General features: G+C 38.7%; 1 protein-coding gene across 1 annotated transcript in view; it reads right to left on the bottom strand.

The window, feature by feature from the left end:
- LOC134652105 (protein-L-histidine N-pros-methyltransferase) overlaps positions 1–23,504 on the bottom strand; it is a 76,722-nt gene that overhangs the window by 16,712 nt on the left and 36,506 nt on the right. The window contains exon 2 of the mRNA XM_063507273.1: positions 21,617–21,807. Within this exon, the coding sequence (XP_063363343.1) occupies positions 21,617–21,807 (191 nt within the window). The remainder of the gene's footprint in view (positions 1–21,616; positions 21,808–23,504) is intronic.

Here is a 23,504-nt window from a genome sequence, read left to right as displayed (position 1 = left end):
GATAGTAGACGACTATGTAGATATATTCATTATTCTGATAATTTTGTTGCGTAAGTAAGTACCTACATTATTCTAAAATACGTCTACCTACCTAACTAGTTAAGGTTTTCAAGGCCTTAATTTTTCACAACTTAAAAATATGTATATAATACAAAATATTACCTATATGTTGTTATGATTTAAATTAAAATCTTAATTCAAATCCGTAAACTACCTTTCAGGCAGTAATGTCGGCAACAGAATCTTTGGGCACGCGCCAGTATGGGAGATTAGTTAAAAACTGCCATGCTAAAAGAGCTCAAGTCCATGGGTCTTCAAAATATGTCAACACTTTTCTCCTTATTATCACGGTATAAAGTGCAGAACTGTATATCGACTGTAACTATACTTATGTGGGATGTAGGTCTTTTTGGTTTTGGTGTGAGGTAGTGAGCGGCGATGCGCGCGGTACAATAAATAAATAAATTTTGGGGGACATCTTACACAGATCAACCTAGCCCCAAACTAAACAAAACTTGTACTATGGGTACTAGGCGACGATATACATACTTATATAGATAAATACATACTTATATACATAGAAAACATCCATGACTCCGGAACAAATATTAGTGTTTATCACACAAATAAATGCCCTTACTGGGATTCGAACCCAGGACCATCGGCTTAGCAGGCAGGGTCACTACCCACTAGGCCAGACCGGTCGTCGACAATAATACGATAAACAGTTGTTCGCGGCGGCGGCGTTTGTTTACTATTAGAAATGTGGTCCCGCCGTTTATAACTAACTACCTATATCTTGTGCGTAAAGTTAAGGTGCGATAGATGGAACTGGTTACGTTTTGTTGCAACACAAGCGCGAATCACTATCGCTTCTGTCACGTTGCAGCACTTTATTCATTTTTTCTTTAAAGTTACACATGTCCGAAACAATGGCGGGTGTTTGATGCCATAGTGCATTATCGAAACACGTTGTTATGTGTAGCTGTAAAGTAAAAAGCAGGATGGCTCAATGGCTGGTGTTCCAAAGCTTCCGCGTAGGTACAGCGTCTAGGTAGGCATCATTAAGGTCTAATTATTAGAAAGGCACTTTTGGGCAGTAAATCAGCTTGTTAGGGGCTGTAGCTCTAAGACATATTTTAACAGGTAAGAAGATTGAATTGAAACAGTCACTTTAAACAATCATATTATAATACCTACTAGTACATTTTTACTTCAATTTGATTAAAATATTACATGCAATAATAAAATAGTAACATTATTCATATAAAAAGGTTCAATGTATTTATTAGCGATAACATGCACCGTTTGCAAGCGAGTGACCTTTATCAGTGAACCCGCTAAACTAGCGTGAAATAAGACCGCGTCAAAAATGAGTTAGGTCTTTTACGTGTTCTCTTAAATAATCGCTACTTTTTCGCCATCGTAATGATTTTGTACGTATTAGCTAAAACACGCACTGTGCGCTAGCGAGTGACCTTTATCAGTGAACCCGCTAAGCCAGCGTGAAATAAGACCGCGTCAACAATGAGCCACCACTCTTACGTGTTCTCTTAAATAATTGCTACTTTTTCACCGCCTTAATGATGAACGTCACGACTATTACGTTCCAATAAGACGAAAAAGGGCGATTCCATTAGCTTCCACGTTGTGTTTATGTGGTGCTCCAGTTACGATGGTAGTGTATGGAAATATCGTAATATTCAACCAACATTAGGTTATCGGTAAGTACCTATAGAAGGAAAACAATATTGATGTTTTTGTCGCTGCTTTAAAATTTACCTGAATATTTGATATTTCTTCTTCTGAACTGTTTTGTTCTACAAAATTTTATAATAATACACTCAAAGCAATGAAAACGGGTTATTTACTATGGACACCAATTATCAAAAACTTCTTAGAAACCAATGGTATGTAAAAGGAGCAATCCCTGAAATTGTCTAAATAGGTACCGTTATCCCGAATGTTTTTTATTCTAAGTATGTACCTATATTCGTTTGTAAGGGAATTAGTTGCCTAAAAATAAACAATACCTCTGCCTATTCGATTTAAATAAATTTCAAAATGTCAAATCCAGTTAGTTATTTTGGGCTATGTCGTGTCTGTTATTATCGCGAAAATAATGTCAGCGACTATTCTGATTTTCCCCATTGGTGATGCTGATAGAAGGTATGCGTAGGTACATACTACGTATGGCAGGTTGACTGAGGTGACTGTGCAAAACAAACAAGTACGCCACGATTACACTAAAGGCTCAGATAAAAGGTACTACGTCGAGTGTGAGGCGAGAGAGCATTGATTTAGTGATGTGCCGCGGGAACGTAATATTGCCATGGTAGTCTTCTTTTACAAAATAACGAGGAGAGCGCTAACGGCTGAGTACAAAATTTCCGAAAATGATATCGTATCGGGAAAGATCAAAGTGGAAAAAAAAGGAAAGGTCATCCCTTACGTGGAACTTATAGTAAGGGACTTACTTGAAGCTGACATGATGAAAAACGTGTTCGGTTTTGTATGTATTCCAAATTCCCAAATACTTACACTCCTTTTGCTTCTATTAATCATCAGACTAATATAATAAACAAGAGAACCGAAACGCGACAACTTTCAACAGCATCTTTGATTATTTTAATACGCAATATTTATAATTAGAAAAAAGGTATCTACTTCAAATAAGGAGATATATTTCTTCTCCTTTTTTTATGTAGGAAATGTTCCTGGGAACAGGTGCATCTCTACATCGATCGGACGTTGACATGCGGCGCATCGCGGCGCGAGCTCAAGCTCATGATTAGCATTGCGCGCGCAGCAGCCGCCGTAACCCAAGGGGTGGCATTCCAATCGCATCCATAGTACCAGTTAAACAAAGGCTTAGATGAGCCAGTATAAGGCGCTCTCCAGTGGCGCATCGTTTTTATGGATCACGAGGTTAGGTTACACTAGTTTATCCGATAAATCAAATCGCCTGCGCTCGCGCATTCGTTGAGAACACACCGCAAGTAACCCAACCCAGCGCACCTCGGCCGCGCCATAACATAATTAAAAATGATTTAAGGCATTCGCTCCGGCTGCTTTGTTTCGCGCATTATGTTTCACTTGTTCGCGTCGCCTTCGCGCTGCCCGCTGTTAATTCTGTCACAGTTTTTATAACCCTTTTGTATTTATTAATTCCCTTTCGGCTCCGGTAGCGCTACGGTTCTCGGAAAGCGATTTTGACGTGACATTTCTTCGGGTCGCCGTGTCCCTGCCTGTGTTAATGAAGCGTCCTATTTCGGCGCCGCCAATTTTCTTAGAGTTATTTCGGCTAATCAAATTAGGGCCTTTATCCGTAAACGAACCGACCTTTGGAAGGTTGAATAGCTTTATTTCGTTTTTGAAAAATCCCAAATTCGAGAGGCAGATTTGACACGGTAACGAAGTACATTTATTTCTATCAAAACTGTCGTATGAAATCTTGAATCCAAAGCGTGGATAAAACTACTTTTAATATCACTATGCCGTGCCGCATCACATACCATATACCAAACTTCCTTTCAAGTTTTTCAGGGAAACGTCAACACGTTTTGTGTGTCCACTTATCGAACTTTTGGTAAAATGATTTAGTGCTAACCGAGTTAAGCTTTGAGTAGGTACCTACTTGCACCTAAATCGATAATTGGTACAATGTTACTGCTTAGTTAAATCGTCAAGTTAATTTATTTGCATTCTGGCCACTGTCCGCAAAAGCCTTCGATTTATCATAACGGGTATATTCATGCGCACGCAAAGTAGGCAATAAAACAGAGGCGCGTAACTCGAACAATGGCAATTCGCAGCTTTGTACCCGCGTCCACGGTAAATGAGTATTAAAGGGATTAAGTCCGGCTTGTTGACGTGACGCGCTCGGTTATCGGATTTCGTCAGGCAATACTCATTCATGGAGGTCCGGGGCTTTAAAAGAAAATTTATCGCCCTGTCACTTTCGCTCTCATGTCTAGAAAGAATCCAACGAGAGACGGCATGATCGTTTGTTGTTTCGAGCTCCCGAACAGTCCTTGATTGACCACGGTCGTCAAAAACTTCCTCGAAGACTAAAATAAAAGGTTATTATTGAGTGGTCGGTTAGTTCAGGGTATAAGTAAACGCACGATGGTGTGCCCTGATAAATTTTATTATTCTATATACTCCGTAAAATATCAGGGACAATATATTTTGGAAAGGTTCACGAGACATTTAATTCGAGCTTCGACATTTCCGTGATATCTGGGATTCCTCCGAATGTTATTAGAATGGAGATTGTCAGTTGTATCGGGCTGATTGTAATAATGTTAGTCGCGCAGCAATATGTCGCGCGGTGTCTGGTGTCTGCGGTTGTCTCGACGTTATTGGCGTTCGCGATCCATCATGGCGACGATCTATCACGGACGGGTTGTTCCCGTCGTAACTTCAACTATTAAAAATATTTTTGTGAGTTTTATAAACACAAAAGGAAATATTACCGCTAATGCCTCTCTGTCGCACTAATATGGAAGAGTGATAGAGAGAGATACCGTTTCATTCGCTACGGTGCAAACGATTGGTAAGTTGGCTATGCCCTCAGATACTTATCACCTACACGACAGCTAGGTGTCACTGATCCATTTTCTTTAAAACCACGTCGGTGACAATTATATGGCTCGGCCCCTCTAAATATTAGCTGGAAACGTAGCCTGCAATTTCAGTGATGTCACATGCATGTTCCAGACGCTTTAATACTCCATAGCCTTTTTTGAAGAACCTCGTATTGTTGTCTCTCGAGAAAATCCATAAAATAAATAATTGGATAAATTAATGTATGGGACAATTTTACACAGATGAGCCTAGCCCCAATTTAAGCAAAGCTTGTACTAGACGGCTTGTAATATGTCCCATAGCTCATATGTCAGCGAATTAAGAACTATGGGACGTATTTTTGAGTATGATTTGTGCACCTATGTTTTTACACTTGACTGTACATAACTTCTGAACATTCCTGATAAACACACAAATAAATGGTATCGGGATTCGGAACCGGGACCACCTGCTTCGTAGGCTGGATCTAATCTGCATTTTAGTCTCTTTGCTGTTTGAAAGTAGAGCTGTGTCTTAGCTCGTTAAATAAATTAGCATTAATTGTAATACAGTACAGGGTTATTACACATTTTACAGGCCAGAACGGAATACGCTGACGGTCACGGTGCGAACTACCGTCTCAACGCATGTTTCATGTATACATTGACCGTGCTCGCTTCAGACATATAAAAACCAATCTACTAGAAGCAAATCTATCACGGAAACCAGTGTTGTACAAAATATGGGAATGCCAAAGGATTTTATCAGCTCTTACTATTTTTACTAATAGTGGGTGGAAATGAAAAAGGATATATGGCATCTATTTCATACGATTATGTTTTGTAATAGCTCTAAATATTTATGTGTTTTTTTCTCATAATTTGAAATTAAATAGGACGAATCTATCTATGATTTTCACTGTTCAATTAATAATTTTGCAACAGTAATCAAATCACAACTTGTTTCGAGAAAAGTCAAGCGTCGTAGGCCGACAGTACCATATACTAAAAAAAACAATACCACGGCTAAAAGCCCAAGACCCAAGGGCTAACAGTCTTCAGAAATAATTACTCCAAGTTTGGTTCCCGCGAATGCAACGTTGTAAAGTTAAGTAAGTATATGTGGCACATGGGCTGTATTTCCTAGATGATAATACAATACCAATTCAATATTTTGAACAATAGTGCAGTATACGCTCGCGTTAGGTACGTATAGCTGCGCTGGGCTAAAGCAAGCAAGTGCATGAAAACAATGTGTTTTCGATGTCATTCTGATACATCGAATGCAAGTCATGAATAAGGACCCAGTTTCATCTCTGTTAATTAGTTTTTTGTGGTGGCGGGGCGGGCGGGGCGCGACGCCATCAAATTACGATGAGTCGGCCGAAAGGCTACCGGCGCCGGTGTAATTATACACTCGTTACTACCGTGCTGCGCCCGCGCCGACGTGCTGACCGACACTATAAAACCTAATAGAATATGTTTTGATGACGACGCTGAAATGACAATAGAGAAAATCGCGATCTCTAGAACGCTGCCGCGGCATCATCTCGGCTTGTCATCATATCGATAGGCGCACGTGCGAGCACATTCGTGTTTTTTCTTTGCTTACCGAGTGCAGGCGAGTCGATTGCTTAAGACCCAGCGTTCCTGCGAACACGTAAAATGCGTATTCAGAGAAGCCATTTATACTAGCTGGTTCACGTTAGCGTTGTAAGAGATCGGAATAAGACCCCAGCGAGTGTCGACAATAAATTCCATCGATAAAATCAGCCCGGCGTCAGCGCGGTAATTTCTTAACGACAGCGTAACCCGGTGGCAGCTCGTGCGTAGGTAGGTAGGTAAGTACGCATTTTTATTCCACTCTCAGACGCCGACACCCAAATAATCGTCTTCCACTCAACTTAGATGGTAATCAAGTCGACTATTAAGAGCGTCTTAATGTAACTTTTTGTTAATGTGAAAGAAAATTGAAGAGGCTTCACATTTGGACGTACCCAATGGTTGCTTCTGGTTTAATCTTTTTGTGATAGTGACAATTTTAAAATAAAGTCACGAATGACTTTAATAGTTACGTTTCCAAATACATGTGGCGTGATTTAGGTAGCTATAAGAATGAAGTGAGTCGGTTATTGTGTTTTTTTAATTGAATATTGGGTGAGGCGCGGGCAGGAGGCTACCGACTTCATTGTTGCTGCCGTTCAGAACGCCCGAATAAGCTTCCAACTAATTATCGGACTGCGAGGACCAGGGTTGCTCATGCATAATACGATAAATATGAATGTGCTCTTTATCATGTCCTTCATATGAAAATCAAATACTTGTATACCTACCTATATATATGGAATACGCAAAACAAAATGTTAGAAAAAGCTCATAACTATTACCCACTCGTACCTTCGAGTGGCACCAACCAGACCACGAATGAGTCGGGTTACGGGATAAAAACTTACTATTTATGTTTATACCGAAGTAACTGTTTTGATTGTCGGACAGCGGATAGTCGCTTTTGAGAAATTATAACCTAAGTCAATTCTGAACCATTAAAATAAAAACTCACTGGACGCACTAAAACTAGTATGATAATGGGAACCAGAATATAAAGTTAGCTTAATTTGGATTAAGTATTCCCAGAACCAGAATGGGAGAATGAAATCTTAAACGTGCGATTAATGCTCACCGAGGATTTCCATTACGCAATATATAGCTTTCCAAAAAAAACTGGAAAAGCCTGAGCTCGTTGCATACTTTCTCACATAGGTAAGATAATTGCAAATGGTCATTCATCACTGTCAGATTGCACGACATCGGAATTCTCATTAAAATATTTCATTTTATTTAGAATTTAATTGGTCTTAATGTGTGCCGACAACCCTAAAATGGCGGTGTGCGAGCGCTATAGAACGTGCAGCTATGTTACACTTCTTTAATTAAAACCGAGAGGCCATCTCTAGATTAGTCAGACGGTCAGAAAAAGGGTTACGAGGGATCAAGCAAAACACCTTCAGGATTCGTCACGAATCACAGCTTTATTTTTATTTGAGAGGCCCCTTTGTTGGAGTTAACCGAATTTGCTGTTCAATAAAAACTGGCTAATTAAGAAATGTTCGAACTGCCGTTAAAAGTTTTGGACTTTTATTTGAGCAGACCTCAGATTTATTATGGTCTACCGGTTAAATTATTGGGGTGCCCAAAGGAATGCTGGTGAGGCTTCGACGGAGCTGTTCAATTGGAAGTGGACACCGCTTTATGGGTGTTATAATTAGTAATAACATAAAGATCGAACACGCCGATTTTATTGTAAAACCTGATTCTAAATCCAGATTTAATCTTGAACCAAATTAAAAGACCTTTTTCAAGTACTCAGGATTTATGCGGTAGCGGAAATTCGATTCAACAGGAAATCACGACGTTACAAACGGGTGATATGGAATATCTCTGAATATTTTGGGAATACATATATGTTACTGTTTATTTGCAAATTGTCCATAAACGGTAGGTAATATCGCGAACGAGATGAACCGAGTTAAATATATGCACTGCATCAGAGAAAGAACAAATGTATCATATTTTTTAAATCTGAATACCGACGCTTCCTTATTAGTTTGCCAGTGATATCGCCGCCATGTCCCGAGCAAACATCATACGAGTCGAATACAAGCGTGCTAAATGCGGGCTGCGTGTTGACGCGAGTGCCGGAATGCCCGGAATGACGCGTAATGACGCCGTCACCGTTGGCTTTAGCAACGATGTCCTCCGCATCTCATATCTAGCGAATCACCTTAACCCTTAAATACATGATTTTTTCGTTTTGCCCGAAATTAATATATATATCACATAATTGTTTGCCGTTTCTAGGAAAAATAGTAAAAAAAAATATATCATCGATTTTCACTGGGAAATCAGTGTTAAAAGTTGCATAGTCTAAATCATATTTTTGGAAATATATAGCTATTAGTAAGGGGTATAGGAAAAATCTTAACTGCCAACAGAAAGGTACACTATTTGTGATGTTCCTATGATAAAATTTGTAAATATAAAATAATTACAAACCCCGAAAAATCTGCCCAAAATCACATACTAAAAATCATCAACTTCCAGGTTTTTCCAAGTTTTCCGACATTTCGTCTATAAACAAATGTAACTTTTATAAATTAAAATACTGCGTAAATTTATGTAATAATTCGGAAAATTTATTAGTTTTACTATTGAAATAATATACAAGAACAAATAGAATTTGTTTAATAATGCGTTATGCATTATTAAACAAATTCTATTTGATGTTTATGTTGTGTGTATAAATGCATCACTATGCATTTAAGGGTTAAGTTTACAGCTGTGAAAGGTTTGCGATTAATAGCTATTTGTTCAAGCCATGCAAGTTTGGTTATGTCCATCTCAAGTTATCACGAAACACTCGAACGAAACGCACTACCCTCCGTTCGTCTCCAAACCTCTGTTACTCAACGTATTAACTTAACTAGGCGAAAAATAATTTGCCTCTAGAGAATTATATCGTATATAGACAAAAACTACAACAACCAAATGGCACATAATACGTAGATATTGTGTTGTTTTATGTGGGCATTGTATGTACAGATGAATACTTTAACTATGCTTAATACTGGGCACCAACGTCAACTTTCAGACAGGCAGGCCAAGTAGCTGTTAACCACGGCAACATATTAAAATGATAATAAAATCGGCCCGCCTAACCAAGTTACTTAGGAACTGTATAAGAATCCTTACAAGCGGTAGAGATAATCTCACCGAGTTAGTGGCTAGCGACATCATCGCGTCATAATTGCGAAGCTGGTTAGGCTGATGTGCGGTGGAGAGTGTAGCACCCTGTTAACCAGATATTGACGTCGTTTTGCAAATCCTCTGGTAGTTATCAAGTAGTTATGCAGGGGGGGGGGGGGGGGAGGGGAGTTATGTATGAGGAGGTTCCCCAAAAGACGATGTCGTATCGCAATAATGAGGGCGACGCTGTCATAATTGGGTAGCTGGTTATTTGTATTGGTGTATTTCCAATAGTTTTTTTCGAAATTATTCTTTTTTGTACGTGGTTGAATCTATTACTTAATCTGTCAGCTCCCAGTGGCTCATATATGAAGCGGATTGCAACAAACCTGCGATGCACTGCTTATCAGGTGGGTCACCGGTATGGGCATATGGTCCCCACATGGGTAGCTAGATTTGATCGTATTTACTCGTAGCATGAAAAATAATACATTTTGCAGGTTCATTCATATTACGGCTAACTCATGTATTGTCACAATCTACAAACGTTTGACGTAAGTACGACAGGTCTTAATGTTTCTTTAGAAGCTTATATAGTTAAGATATCATTTTCTTTTAATTAAAAAATCATTTTACCTCGTACGATACATAAGAGTACGTATAATCGATTAGAAAATAAAAAGTAAGATTCGATCTTTTTCCATAGGGAACGCTTACAAGTGGCGAAATCTAGTGTTTCCTAGCTTTTAGCCGGGTCCCATCATAATTGCGTGCTGGTTAGCTCGCCGCAGCTGATGTGCGGTGTCGCGGAATGTAGCACTCTGTTAACGAGCCTGTATCGCCGCACCATCACGCGCATCCTACTGTGTTATTCCAATGCTGTAAGAGCGTAGGCGAGACGAGCCAGCGTAAGTGTAAGGCCTGAGTGGACGCTCGAGTTGGGCGTGCAGCGGGGCGGGGCTTGCGGCGTGCATGTTAAACAAATGCAAGCGTATAGTAGCGGCCTTAGCGCACGCTGCTCAAATCACTCGTGAGCCCGACGCCACGCTGCACGCTCCGCCGAACGCTCTGCTTCAAGCGTCTACTCAGGCCTTACACTGTGTACTCGAGAACCGTGAACAGGGTCGCTTAAATGTATGTAGTGGAGCTTTCCAGAACATCATCATTGCTAAATGGTAACAAACTTAGCGTAGACGGTTTCTAAAGAAGTCGGTTTTATGTCGTTTCGCCGAATAATATTTCTCCGAATTGAAATTGACAGGCAAATTTTTGCCAGTAATTATGCATTTGATGTACCTACCATATTAATATTAACAACCTGCTAGAATGATTTAGTCAAAGAAGATACGCACCACCAGCTGCAAAAGTGCATGGCAACTTTATCAATGAATTTCATAATTTGCGCTCTATATTTATTTTTGTTCGCTGTGGAGTGAGTAAGTACACAGTGTCGCCTTCATACTTTATTTGGCCACATTGCGTTGCTCCAGGTGGATGCAGCGACTTGTGGTTCAGAGAAAAATTAATATCACCAGACAGCAAGAAAGCAGTAGATGGTTCGTAATACCGATGTAGAGAAGGATATAAAGCATAAAACAAACCAAGGCTCTGCTGCAAGAGCAAGATACTGGTTTGCGTAAGCGTTTGTGTCACTTGCGCTTGGCAAGGGATCGGAATAGAAACCCTGCGGGCCCACCGCAACGTCCGCTGTTTTATTTTTCACGGCTAACACCTATTTGTGGTAATGCGTAACTTATTTTATTACCTGACGTATGGACAATTGAGGCGATCGCTTCGAAAACGGCTGAAGGGACTCTACTATTAATTATGACTTAAGATGCCCTGAGACGACCGATTCCAATTTAAGACTTGTAATGTACATAATACGTAGTCCCAGTTTTTAATTACCTATTTACGACTGATTAGCATGAATTTGAAATGGTGGTGGTGCAGAATAGTGCAGATCTAGATCTAGTAGGTAAAGTTGAAAAAGCAGGAGCAGAGGGTGTCTGGGTGTCTAGAGCTGAAAGTGATAATCAGGATGAATTATTTGTAGAATCGTTTGGTTGATTTTCACGGAAGGAAACTTTTCATTTTCAAAGTCCAAATAATAATTGAACACCAACAAAGGAGGAAAAGCAATTTCGCGAAGTGAGAACTGCGCCGGATTTCTGTAAGTCAATAAGAGACGCACGCCTTCATTACCAGGGCGAATAAATCAAAATAATAACAGCGTAAAAGATAGCGAATAGAAAATCAAGCGCCCCGCGCGCGCCAGTTGATTTATGTGGGTAATTTTCCGGGCGGTTACTAAGTAAACTCGCGATTTTTCTCTGCACACACGTAATTAGATAATTTTCGTGAATTTTCCTGAGCTGCGCACCAGGACACGGGGAAATTTTAATTTACGTTACTCACGAAATTACCGTGTTTGAAGTGTCAGGCACATAAAAGAAATCTAATTTCATTCAATTTATTTCTGTGACGCACCGTACCTAGTTAGGCGTTTTATGAAGCCGTTACGATTCGGGTATTCATAATAAATTGTGTCTGCCTACACTGCACTGGCGTACTTTATTGCGGCTACCAATGTAGTCTTTATTTATTAATATGGGGATTAATAAAGCACACAAGCTGTGAATTAATAACCGGTCGACCCGCGTCGCCCGCGCGCGAGGCAGTGCCCGTATTAATTTCTGTCACAGATTTAATTGCTCACCTCTGGCTTAAGCTTAATAAATTCGAAGACAGACAATGAAACGAGACGCCAAAAAATACTCGGCCAGGGCGCGCTCGACCAAAAAAACGATGGATTTTAATTTATAAAAGACAGGACAAACGATTAATAATTTATTTGTATCCTCCGTTTCTTGCGCGAGGATTCGAGCGTTAAAAACAACCGTTAAAACCGGCGACTTTGTATACCTCGCGCTTAGCCCGAAATGCCAATTGCGGGTAGACACAAGTATACAGCGAGCCGGAATGTCGCTTTAAAAAACTCCGCAAATAAATAAATCGCGTCGCACGCACCAGCTGCACAAAAAAACGTCCACCATATTCGATTCTTTAATGTGATTTAAAAAAATAGAAGTAAGTTGGAGGCTGGCTCCGATTGAAAATGAATGAGGGCGAGCGCGATAGTGGAAATTAGCATTGAGGTAGGATTCAGGAGCGGCCTTTGTGCGATCATATCGAGGTGTATTCTTTGCGCTTTTTACGGCAGCGCGGGCGCGGGCGGAGGCCGCCGCTTTTCACTCCCTATTACGACACTGTCGCCTTTTTGTACAAATAATTACGATCCCGGGATGGAAATATTTACGATACCCATCTGCGTCTGGCTGCTGCCTAGTGCCCTCTGACGTAAGCGCCGCATTGTCCATGTTAACAAGCGGGTCGTAACGCGGATTCAGCTCGATCTGAATTCTAAACGCCAAACCGAGATTAGATCGGATGTGAGCCGAGTGGTCAGTGTGCCCCATAAATTAGCGATTACGCATACATTCAATAATAACTGCAACAATGGGATTGAATGCAGATGAGCCGGCGCGGCCGCGCACCCGATCGACATTTGTATGCGATATCTAAACGCACAATTGGATGCCGGCGCGAGCGTTCGCGCTAATGGTACACTATCGTAGGATCGCTGCTGCTTGAGAAGTGGCGACCGCCGCGGAATACGGACCACACGGCGGTTTACTGCTCACAATAAATAAATAACCTTAATCTTATTGCCTGCTTGAATATTTCCTACCAGTAGTTAGCCGCGCAGTCTAGACCTTTTGTCGACGTCTGCGGATACGTCGCGTAAGAAAGCGTAATTACGCCTCAAAAGACGTCGGGCTAAGAAGTGGTCTATTTCTTGCGATTACCTTCTATTTATGGAAAATGGGCACTCGTGATTGAATAGATAAATATATTATAGGTACTAACTCTATGGGTAAAGCTACATGATGGAATTGAAAGAGCTTTAGTATGGAACTATTCTTATCAATTTAAACACATGAAAAGGCCCTTTCCTGTGTATATAATATGTAGTGTAGCATTGAACATGTTTACAAAATTAGTATGTTTCTAATTTCATTGGTGTCAAACGCCAAGTTTTGTAATGTTAACAATTTCTTATAATGAGTAGGTAGTAATAGCTTAAGCAGTAGGTATATGCCTCATTTAAATCTTGTAGGTCCATAATTTTTACTATGCTTAGACAAATCTTTCCTTTTGATACAGGGTCGTAATTAACGCTTCAAAGAAAAAGAGAAATTAAAGCAATTCATTATAACTCGTGAGTTGGACATAAACGAGTCGAAATATGAGAATGAACAAGAGAAGTAATTATTGTTAACAAAAACAAGCATTTAAGAGTTAATGTAAAAAGATAAAGTATTAAACAGGCGCGACCGAAATATAATTGTACAAGGGCTTCATTCTCGAATGTGCATTAGTGGTATGAAAATAATATCAATAACATACTTGTATTTTATCAGTCTGTTCGCTCGCTGTAAGTACATATGTGTGGAAGCGCGACGCGCTGATATACATAGTGAAATGGTATTGGTATAATTTAGTGTCAAGTACGCGAGGTATTGGTCTATAATCTCTGGGATGGCTCAATAGTCTTACATACCACATCATTAAATTTATTTGCTTTGAATCAATGATATTCGACACATCATTCTCAGGAGGCAATTTCGAACCAATAATGACCTTCGGTTTGAAGAAGTCGTTGCATTCGGCTATATCTCTGTTTGTATGTTTCAGCAGGCGTATTATGGATGGCCTTATCCACGTGATATAATAGTTGTTACTTTTTAACATCACGCTATTGAGAGGGACAGACACTGTCTTTTTCCCGCTGTCACGTAGACAACAATGACCGTCATATCAGTACAGTGTTGATTGATGCTAATATTGCATTGGTTTGGTACAGCATATATCGTTTCTGAATTCGCCCCCAGGTTATTAACTCACGATTTAAGAAGGTCGCAGTAATTAATGTTTGCAATAACAATCACGCTAACGTCACGAGAGACGTTTATGGAGATATTTGCATACGAAGGTTCCTTAATCATGCGAGTTTTAAGTGAGTTTTTATTTTATTATACGTGTTTTAGCCCATAATTTAGTTTATCTTACCTCAAAAAAAAAGATTACATTTGTATATTGGCTTTTTAACATCTGTTCGATTGGGGTGTACGTAATTTCAAGTTATTTTAATATTGTCATGGAGATAAATGGAAATTGTATCGTTTATTACTCACGGTTAGTGTGAAGTTATGTGTAATAAGTAAACACCTTGGGATGTGTGAGGATTGGGATGGGTTTGCATTCATTTAATCGGAATAAAATAAAATGTAAAATGTTGTATGTCTATTTCTTTGGCCCCACTTGATGGATTCAGTCACGTGAGGCGCCGTAAGGTAATCTCGTAATTTTTGCCGCGTGTGTGACCATTTGTGATAGATATACAGTGCTCGGAATAGGTAGTGCCTATTTACCTAAACTTCAGATGAGGACCTAACTAAGAGTGGTTACAACCACCAAAAAATATTATTTATTAATATTGTTCGCGGGATTTCCCGGGATTCATAAGAGTACCTAATCGACATATAATCAGACTCGGCGTCAAATTATTAGTAAAATTCAATAGTTTAATTCAGAAAAATGCGTGTCGTGACATATAACGTACTGTGTAGAAAATCGATCAAAAATGTAATGTGTATGTGTGTAACGAGGTAATTGAAATAAAAACTGGTTATCATATGTTTCAAACATTTAATGTATACAAATTTGTACTAAATAAACAAATCAACGTAACCATTCAAACTATCGGCATTAAACAATTGCATTTAGTTAATAATTTGACCCCGAGTCTGAGTATATGTCGATTAGGTACTCTTATGAATCCCGGGAAATTCCGCGAACAATAATAATAAATAATATTTATTATTATTAGCCCTGACCACCGGCAGCTTGGGCCTTGCCCCGCTGCTGGCGGCACCCTAGGTTAGGTTTTTTATAATATGTTTATAAGTATTTTGTATTGTTTTTGTAAGTGTTTTTGTATTTTATTTTTATATCCATATTATAAAATAACCTAACTTAAGACCAAAAATAAATAAAGAGAATAATAATATTTTATGGTGGTTGTAACCACTCTTAGTTAGGTCCTCCTCTGAAGTTTAGGTAAATAGGCACTACCTATTCCGAGCACTGTAGATATACCTAACACAAGTTTAACGTAATATGTCACTGTGACCTTATGGTTCTTTAAAAAAAATAACCATGACTTCTACAGATTTCTTGATACTTTCAGAGCTACAAGTTACGATTTTATTTCATCGCTATCATTGCAATATGTGCAATGACTGAGTGTAAATAAATAAATTACATGTCATTTAAACACTTACCACTGGAATAAGATATATAAAACATGCATACGACAGTCAATTAAAATCTAGGACTTCTTTATCTCTCTTAGACTAATGTACATTACCTCTCGTTCTCTCTTTCTCAATATGACAGTGACGTTTACAATTTCGTGTCAGCACGAAGTGTGGGTAGTAAGTAGTAACGGTGTGTGCATAATTCGGCCAATGATTGAGTGCCCATAAAACGTAATGAGGTGCCGGCAAATTGGTGCCCGAACGCTGTCATCGAACCCGTGGGTACAGATCGGATTCAATTACGTATTTTGATTGCGAAATTGTATTTCAATGGATCTGTCTTGAAGTTTATGACAGCGGTTATGTCATAAATAGTGAGTCAGTTTGAGCTAACACGGTGGCGTACCAGCAGTAGGCACCTAGTCAAAGCGTGGGGTTACGGACGTAGGATGGGAAACTGACTCACATTCATGAGTTTTTTGGAACTTAAGTACGGATTACAATACTATAATTATAATTACCATGGGCTTTTCTTTTCGGGAGAGATTCACGGGGTACCACCAGACTGCAGCATACATAGCTCAATTATATCAACCATGATAGGAAGCTTGTCTCAGTACAACTCGAGTCCTAGGATAATCATAGGCTAATGATAATCAGTATGATCATCAGATTCACGAGGCAATCTGATTGAAAAGTTTCTAATTATCTTTTCATCTTATTTTTTTAAGAGAGATGAATAGCAATATTAGGTAAACTAATATAAAACAAAATATAAAAATAAATTTATAACAAATAGATTTATTAACATGTGATACTGAAACAGATATAAAGTTAAAATTTGATTTCAATACTTGATAAGTTCAATGATAATTAGATTTATAAGTAGAGACGATATACGATGTTAGTGCTTGAGAAAGGAGACCTAGGCTTTCCGAAACATGTCGCGCGAGTGACTTAAAACAAGTGAGTCTAAACCGTAAAATTATTCAATGTTAGTATGTCTCACAACAGTTTAAATTCGATTAGAGACGATATACATTTAAATACATGATATTCAAATATCACCAACTCGTGTGCTCCAATATTATATGAATACCTAATAATACTTTATTTTTTAACAATAGTAGATTGTACAACAAGGGCATAAAGTGACCCATTTTTAATCGAGGCAATTTTTTAGACTAGCAAAATAGTAGACGAGGGTAAAAATGGAATAGAATGGTAAATTTATGCCCTTGTTGTACACTCTGCTTTTCACTTCGATTGCGAGGAAAATAAATTATATTTTTCACGGCAATTTACACCACGAAATTGTCGTAAAGCGAAAGAACATAATACATAACCAATTCCCGCCTACTAACTTTCTAATTTTTTTTTTAATTTTCAACATGTGATCAGAGTTTCAGACGCTTGGTTTTCTGCCAAGTCAAACATTTCGGAGCATTTTTGAACGATAATCGACTCCTATTTTATGTGATTTACTAAATTTAATGACAGACAGAATGACAATAAGGCCTAGTTTCCCCTCTGGGTTGGAAGGTCAGATGGCAGTCGCTTTCGTAAAAACTAGTGCCTACGTCAATTCTTGGGATTAGTTGTCAAGCGGACCCCAGGCTCCCATGAGCCGTGGCAAAATGCCGGGATAACGCGAGGAAGAAGACTAAATTTAATGACAGAAAATACGGATTTCTAATAAATTGTAGCAAAAATAAAATAATATAACAAGTTTTGTCATCTACACAATTTTATTGCTCAGTAAAATTGTGCAATATGTTTTAACTGTTTGGCTGTTGAGACCGATTACCTTAGTCTTAGAAGAAAATTTTAATGCGATTGTATGTCGTCTACGCACGACATAAAAGTGCACGTTTTGAGCATGAGAAGTGAAAAAGTTATTTATTCATATCAATAAACGCAAGTGGTAATTAATGACCATGGTTATTGCTTTCACACGTAATGGATATGTTCGAATCAGGCATGTTGCGGATGTAGATTTTTTGACATCCGCGGATGCGGATGCGGATGCGGATATTTAAAGGCTCACATCCGCGGATGCGGATGTCAAGATTAGGTACTTAGAAAACGTCAAATATTAAATTTTTAGTATTTTTTTATTTAAAAAAAAAACGAAACGTTTAGTATTTGAGCAAGAATATAGGTGCGTTATATTTAATAAACAGTAACTTCGCCGACTTTTCTGGATCTAGACGATTTCGTTATAGGTAATGACGAAATTACCTAGCACTTACGCCGCCGCTAAGACGTTCCTGTACCAACTTGTTCGACATCCGCATCCGCATAAGCTCCGCATCGATTTTATGCGGATGCGGATGCAGATGCGGATGTTGAAAATAATGCGGATGTTCCGCGTTTGCGGATGCGGATGCGGATGTTCGCAACATCCCTGGTTCGAATTTTGAACAACCGCCAATTGCGTGCGACGTGCCAATTATCATGTATGTCTGTGGCTGATTGAAATGCGTTTCTACTTTGAACTAATTAATAGCACAAGACTTTATTTCCTTACACTTGTATATATACAAGTACCTTGTGAAAAAGTTACACCCCTAAGTTAAACGCTGTAATGTGGGTACTATCTTGAAAAAGCCTTTGCAACTTTCATAAGGTAGGGTAATTCCGGGGTAGATGGCCATAAGGGGGAGATTGCCCATCCAAATATTTCATGGTTCTGATGGCTAGATGTCGCTAGTTCTTGTTTAGTACGCTTCACGTCATGCTTGGGTGAAAAGATATGGCAAAAAAATTTGTTTCTTTCATTTTCGAAAGCCAATTGATCAAAGTTTATGAAGAAGCAAATATTTCTTTAATTACATGTAAACTTATTTTCTTATCGAGTCCTAAAAAAACTATGGCCAACTACCCCGGAATTATCCTATAGTAACGACTCAAATCATCCACTTTTTATTAGTACGAAAGGATTTACGTAACTATCTACTTCCTAGTTTTTTCAACGTTTATCTATAGGTACCGACAAAAATCTAATCTTCAAATTTATATTAATCATAACACGTCTTTCTTGAATTGACATTAGCAGGTAAATCAAAATCAAATTCAATTTGTGTAAATGAGGATGTCCCTACAATTCCATATGTTGACACAAATAAAAATCAATTCTATCAAGTGTAATTCGTTCGAAATGTATTCGTTTATATATTTTTGTCCGGAAACTACACATTAGGAAGGCGTTTATTGACTCATATATTTTAAGTGCCTTGGTGATGATTAAATATCCTGTAGTCTCACAGGGATTACCGACTACGCTATGAATACCTTGCGAATTGTTCATAACTATCAGACAATATTTTTTTCACCTCAGCAGCTCGAACAAGGGTACTTTGCTACTTAAAAACAGTGAGCAAAATTGCATTTTGCTCACTGAGTGAGACAAAATGAGCAAAATGCGATTTTGCTCACTCAGTGAGCAAAATGCGATTTTGCTCACTGTTTTTAAGTAGCAAAGTACCCTTGTTCGAGCTGCTGAGGTGAAAATTTAATTGTTGGTATATCTTAAGAAAACATGAGTGAATAGAGGTAAGTGATGAAGAAGGAATACATTTTTCGGGTTCTCTAATATGTTCTCACTGCTGAGGTGAAAAATGTTGTGTACTACACGAGATCAAAGTTATTTACGTCTCGTGCGCTTTTGAGTCCCTTACTACGCTCAAGATTCTAAATTAGATTCACTCGCTACGCTCGTGAATCTATTATAGAATCTTTCGCTTGCACGGGACTCAAAATAAGCACTCGAAGAAATATCAAACTTTGATCTCTTGTTGTACAAATAACTATTATAACATAAATTAAAGCTAAATGGTTTAAAAAGCGTTTTGTCAGTCCAGTCCAAAAAAAATGTTATATCACTATTTTTGTATTAATTTGCATGGGTACCACGATTTTCATTCTAAATCATATACATTGCGACACTTCATTTTAATAATAATAACAAAGGAATAAACAATATTATAGCTAGAACAATATGAAAGCGACCGAATCGATCAAATAAACTACTAAACAAATCAATAGCAATTATTTCTCTCGCAATATCTCTCTAAACTTTATTTAATACTGATTGGCGTTTCATAGACAACTTAATCGAAATTCAATTGAAATTTTCGTAATTCTAACGTTGAACGGGCAATATTTCTACGCCAATCTGAGTTAGCGCGAAATCCGATGTACAAACATGCAAATCAAAGGCTCGGTCGCGCCGCGGTTCTCTTGAGCCGCCGAGTAGCAAGTGATAAATAAAACGTAATTGAGAGACGGAAACAGCCAATGAGTAAATCTCGTCCGTCAATTTATTTAAATTATTTATTAGTGGCCGGCTATAGACACCCGCCGTGATCGCTTTCAGTGCCGTTCACAGAGCCCCGGACGCGACCAGTGACTCCCGACCCGGAATCGTGATTATCGATATCGATACAGTACCAAAAAAAAGCCATAAAAAATAAAAAGCAAAAAAAAAAAAGCCAGACCACCTGCGGTAATACCCTATTGGCTAGGTGCACGACTGGTGCTGCCCTCATTTTGGCGGACTTTCTACGTTAAATCTTATGGAGTAAAATTAGGTCAAGCGGCTGCCGCTAGTACTAATGGCGGACATTCCATAAGATTACCTGTGTTTGTGACGATCAGCGCCACTTCCCCCTCCACCGACTTCGCACCTTGCCAATACCCTAATAAACGGTGTGCTCACATGCCCGCATGTTCGTGAGCTTTTACAAACAAGATCGGCTACATCAGCCACTTGCGAGCACACCAGCAACAGCAACAGAGTTGACAGCAGTCGCCGTGGCCGAAGTCGGCCATGGAGTTATTACATTACATTACATTTACCATATACTCTGCCGTACTCTCTTTACCGTTACTCGTCTCTACCTACTAAAATTGGTTTTAAAAGAGGGTTTTATCCCTAAATCAACAAGACATTTTGGATAAAAATCATAAAGCATCGTCGGTTGCTCCTTCAACTATACAAATCGCGATTGAAACGACATTTAACAATGTTAATCTAGTTCTAGAGCAAATAGTAAACGTTACTACAATAATAGTACATAATTTATCGATAAAATGATATCGATGAACGCGCAGCGCTAAGTACTTGAATTAGTTAATTTGTGCATACACGACACAATGGACGAGGAAATAAAATACTCATACATACTTACAGCTACCGGGAGTGTAATTGGCGTAATTGGACGAATCTGGACGCACTTAATAATGCCCAATTGTCGTGATTCAAATGGCAATTCATCGTTTGTGAAAGGAATGATTCATTACTTTTAAATCAAAAAGTTTGATGGCGTGTTCGTTAGGATGAGAGAAAAGTTTTCTTTCACTTACACAGATTTGTAACTTACCTTGAGTTGAACTTCCATGATTTACGCAGTCTTATTGTTAGTTCAGCTTTGGTCGGTCGCTTGGTACCTTTATTTCCTGTTTTTACTAAGTTTAACGACAAAGATTGAACTTCACACAATTTTTATAGACTATCAATTCAAGGATGTTCTTTACAAGACGAGAATTAAAATCGGGTAGCCTTTTTTAACTTAATAGCCAGTGATAGATTTGACGTCCATATTATGTCAGGACCTTTGAAAATGTGAGAAATGAGACTCTAATGCAATAACAGGTAATCATCGTCCGTAATCACACTAGAAGTGCTTGAGGACGGTCTTCGCCAACACAGCAACCGACACCCTCCATCAGACTACGATGGAGATCTGCGTCCAGACTAACGTGAACTTGTCAATGAAGGCCGGTATGTCTTCTTGGCGTCTAAGTCCAGCTACTTGAACTGACAGGATAGGTAACGTATGTACACATTCTCGGTGATTTTCCATGGAGGAATTAGGAATGCTGCCAGAGTCTAGCTGCTTAAACGAACGTAATACGCACCCATTAATGTCGGTGATAGACCAGAAGTGCCGAAGTACGGCTTTAGCCAGCAGATACCAGATCTGCATCCAGACCCATGTGGACTTGTCGATGGAGGCCGACAGGAACGCCTTTGTGTCGTCATCTGGATCTAGCTGCTTGAACTTCTGCTGGAGCTCTGGACTGAGGAGGCTCTTGTCGACACGATACCACTGCAATACAAATGCATTTGTTAAGTACTGATTTGTTTAAGCTTTGTTTTTCAGGAAAATGGGAGGTAGGAGGTAGTCGCACAATAGCGTAACAAAATTTTCAATACAGGACGCCTTACATACATCTCTTTACCCTCAATTTTGTGCCGTGGTCTCCTGTTGATACCTCGTAGAAAATCAAAATGTACATATATAGATGTCGTCGTATTTCCATACAAAATGATGATGTACGCAGCTTATGAGGTAATAAAATCGCACTTTTACATGAATCAATGTGTTATCTGAACATGTTGCTGCATTACTGCGTAAGATGGCTTTTATTGATGGGAGAATTGGTTTAGATGAACTCTCCGATAATCTGGTTTAATAAGCATGAAGGAATGAAACATTATATACATTTAGGTTTCAACCACTATTCTTCAATATACAATTTGGTTTGTTCTGACAACAAATTCAAATAACAGTATATATCTAAAGTAGGTAGTCATTGTCTGGAGCTATTAGATTAGTAATAGCGGTAAACGGACGCTTAAGAGATTCAAATGGAACATTACTCAGGTATTAGTAATGACATGATTGAACATTGCGAACATAATCATGCCGTTATTGGACCATTCATACCAAAGTTTCTACATTAAACACAAGCGATTGTGCTCCGAACTACAAATCGATGTTTAACAACCGAGCTCTTAATGAAAGTGTATAAAAAGAGTAATTCGAGTGCAAATAAGAGAGTGGAGTATGAAAGGAGCGTGTAGCTCGTCACCCGTTGTGTGTTTAAGTCAGCCGCCGCGGCCCTACAAAGGGCCGCTCTTAATTTCACGCTGCCTCAAATTAACATTTCTTTACGCCACAGAATAATAACAAATTAAAAAAACTTCTCGCCTCTACATGCCGTAATGACTGAGCGATCGGGACGCCGCGAACTCATCAGCCCAGCTTAATTAATGCCCGATCTGTCTTTATATTAAAAATCGAAAGACGGGTGTGTGATGAAAAAGATAATTATCTAAAACCGGTAGTCGAAACAATCGTCACGGCGCGTCGGCGGCGGCTGGTAGCAGCCATTCAATTTTTATTATGACTTTGATACGATACCAGGGGTCGTAAATAATACCCTAGTGTTAAAAGTATACTCGCTTGTCCCGTACATGATAGGACTAACTTTAGTTCAACAACAACATATGTAAGTACCTATTGCAATATTGTGCGTTTTCTCTCAATCGAAAGATTTCAGATTTTAAATAGTTAATAATCTACAGCTTTTTTTACTTGTGGTGTTATCGCAACATTAGTGACATCGCCATTATTTACAGCACTTTTTTATTGAAATGTTTAGGTACAATGTACAGCATTTGATACCACGGCTTGCGTATCGAATATCAAAATGAAAATGGGTGGATTAGAAAATCGAGCGACACATCGAATGTTTAAGACATTAATGAATAAATCAATTTCGAGATCAACTTCATCCATCCAAAGATCTACCTAAACAAACAAAAACAACACTACGACATTATTGCAAATTACGATCTAACGCTAAAGGGAACAGGATGAAATAAATATTTAATACTAGAATCTACTCCTCATGGCGAATCATGACGATGATTATGTACAGTCTTTACGTTTAAAATACTTAGTCTACTTCAGAACTATGGCATTTAATCTACTAAAGGACTTCATTCTAGAATTTAAAA

Source organism: Cydia amplana, chromosome 11 (genome assembly GCF_948474715.1).
Source record: "Cydia amplana chromosome 11, ilCydAmpl1.1, whole genome shotgun sequence".
NCBI classification, from domain to species: Eukaryota; Metazoa; Arthropoda; class Insecta; order Lepidoptera; family Tortricidae; genus Cydia; species Cydia amplana.
The sequence above is the reverse complement of the archived record's forward strand: the minus strand, read 5'-3'. Positions and strand labels throughout refer to the sequence as shown.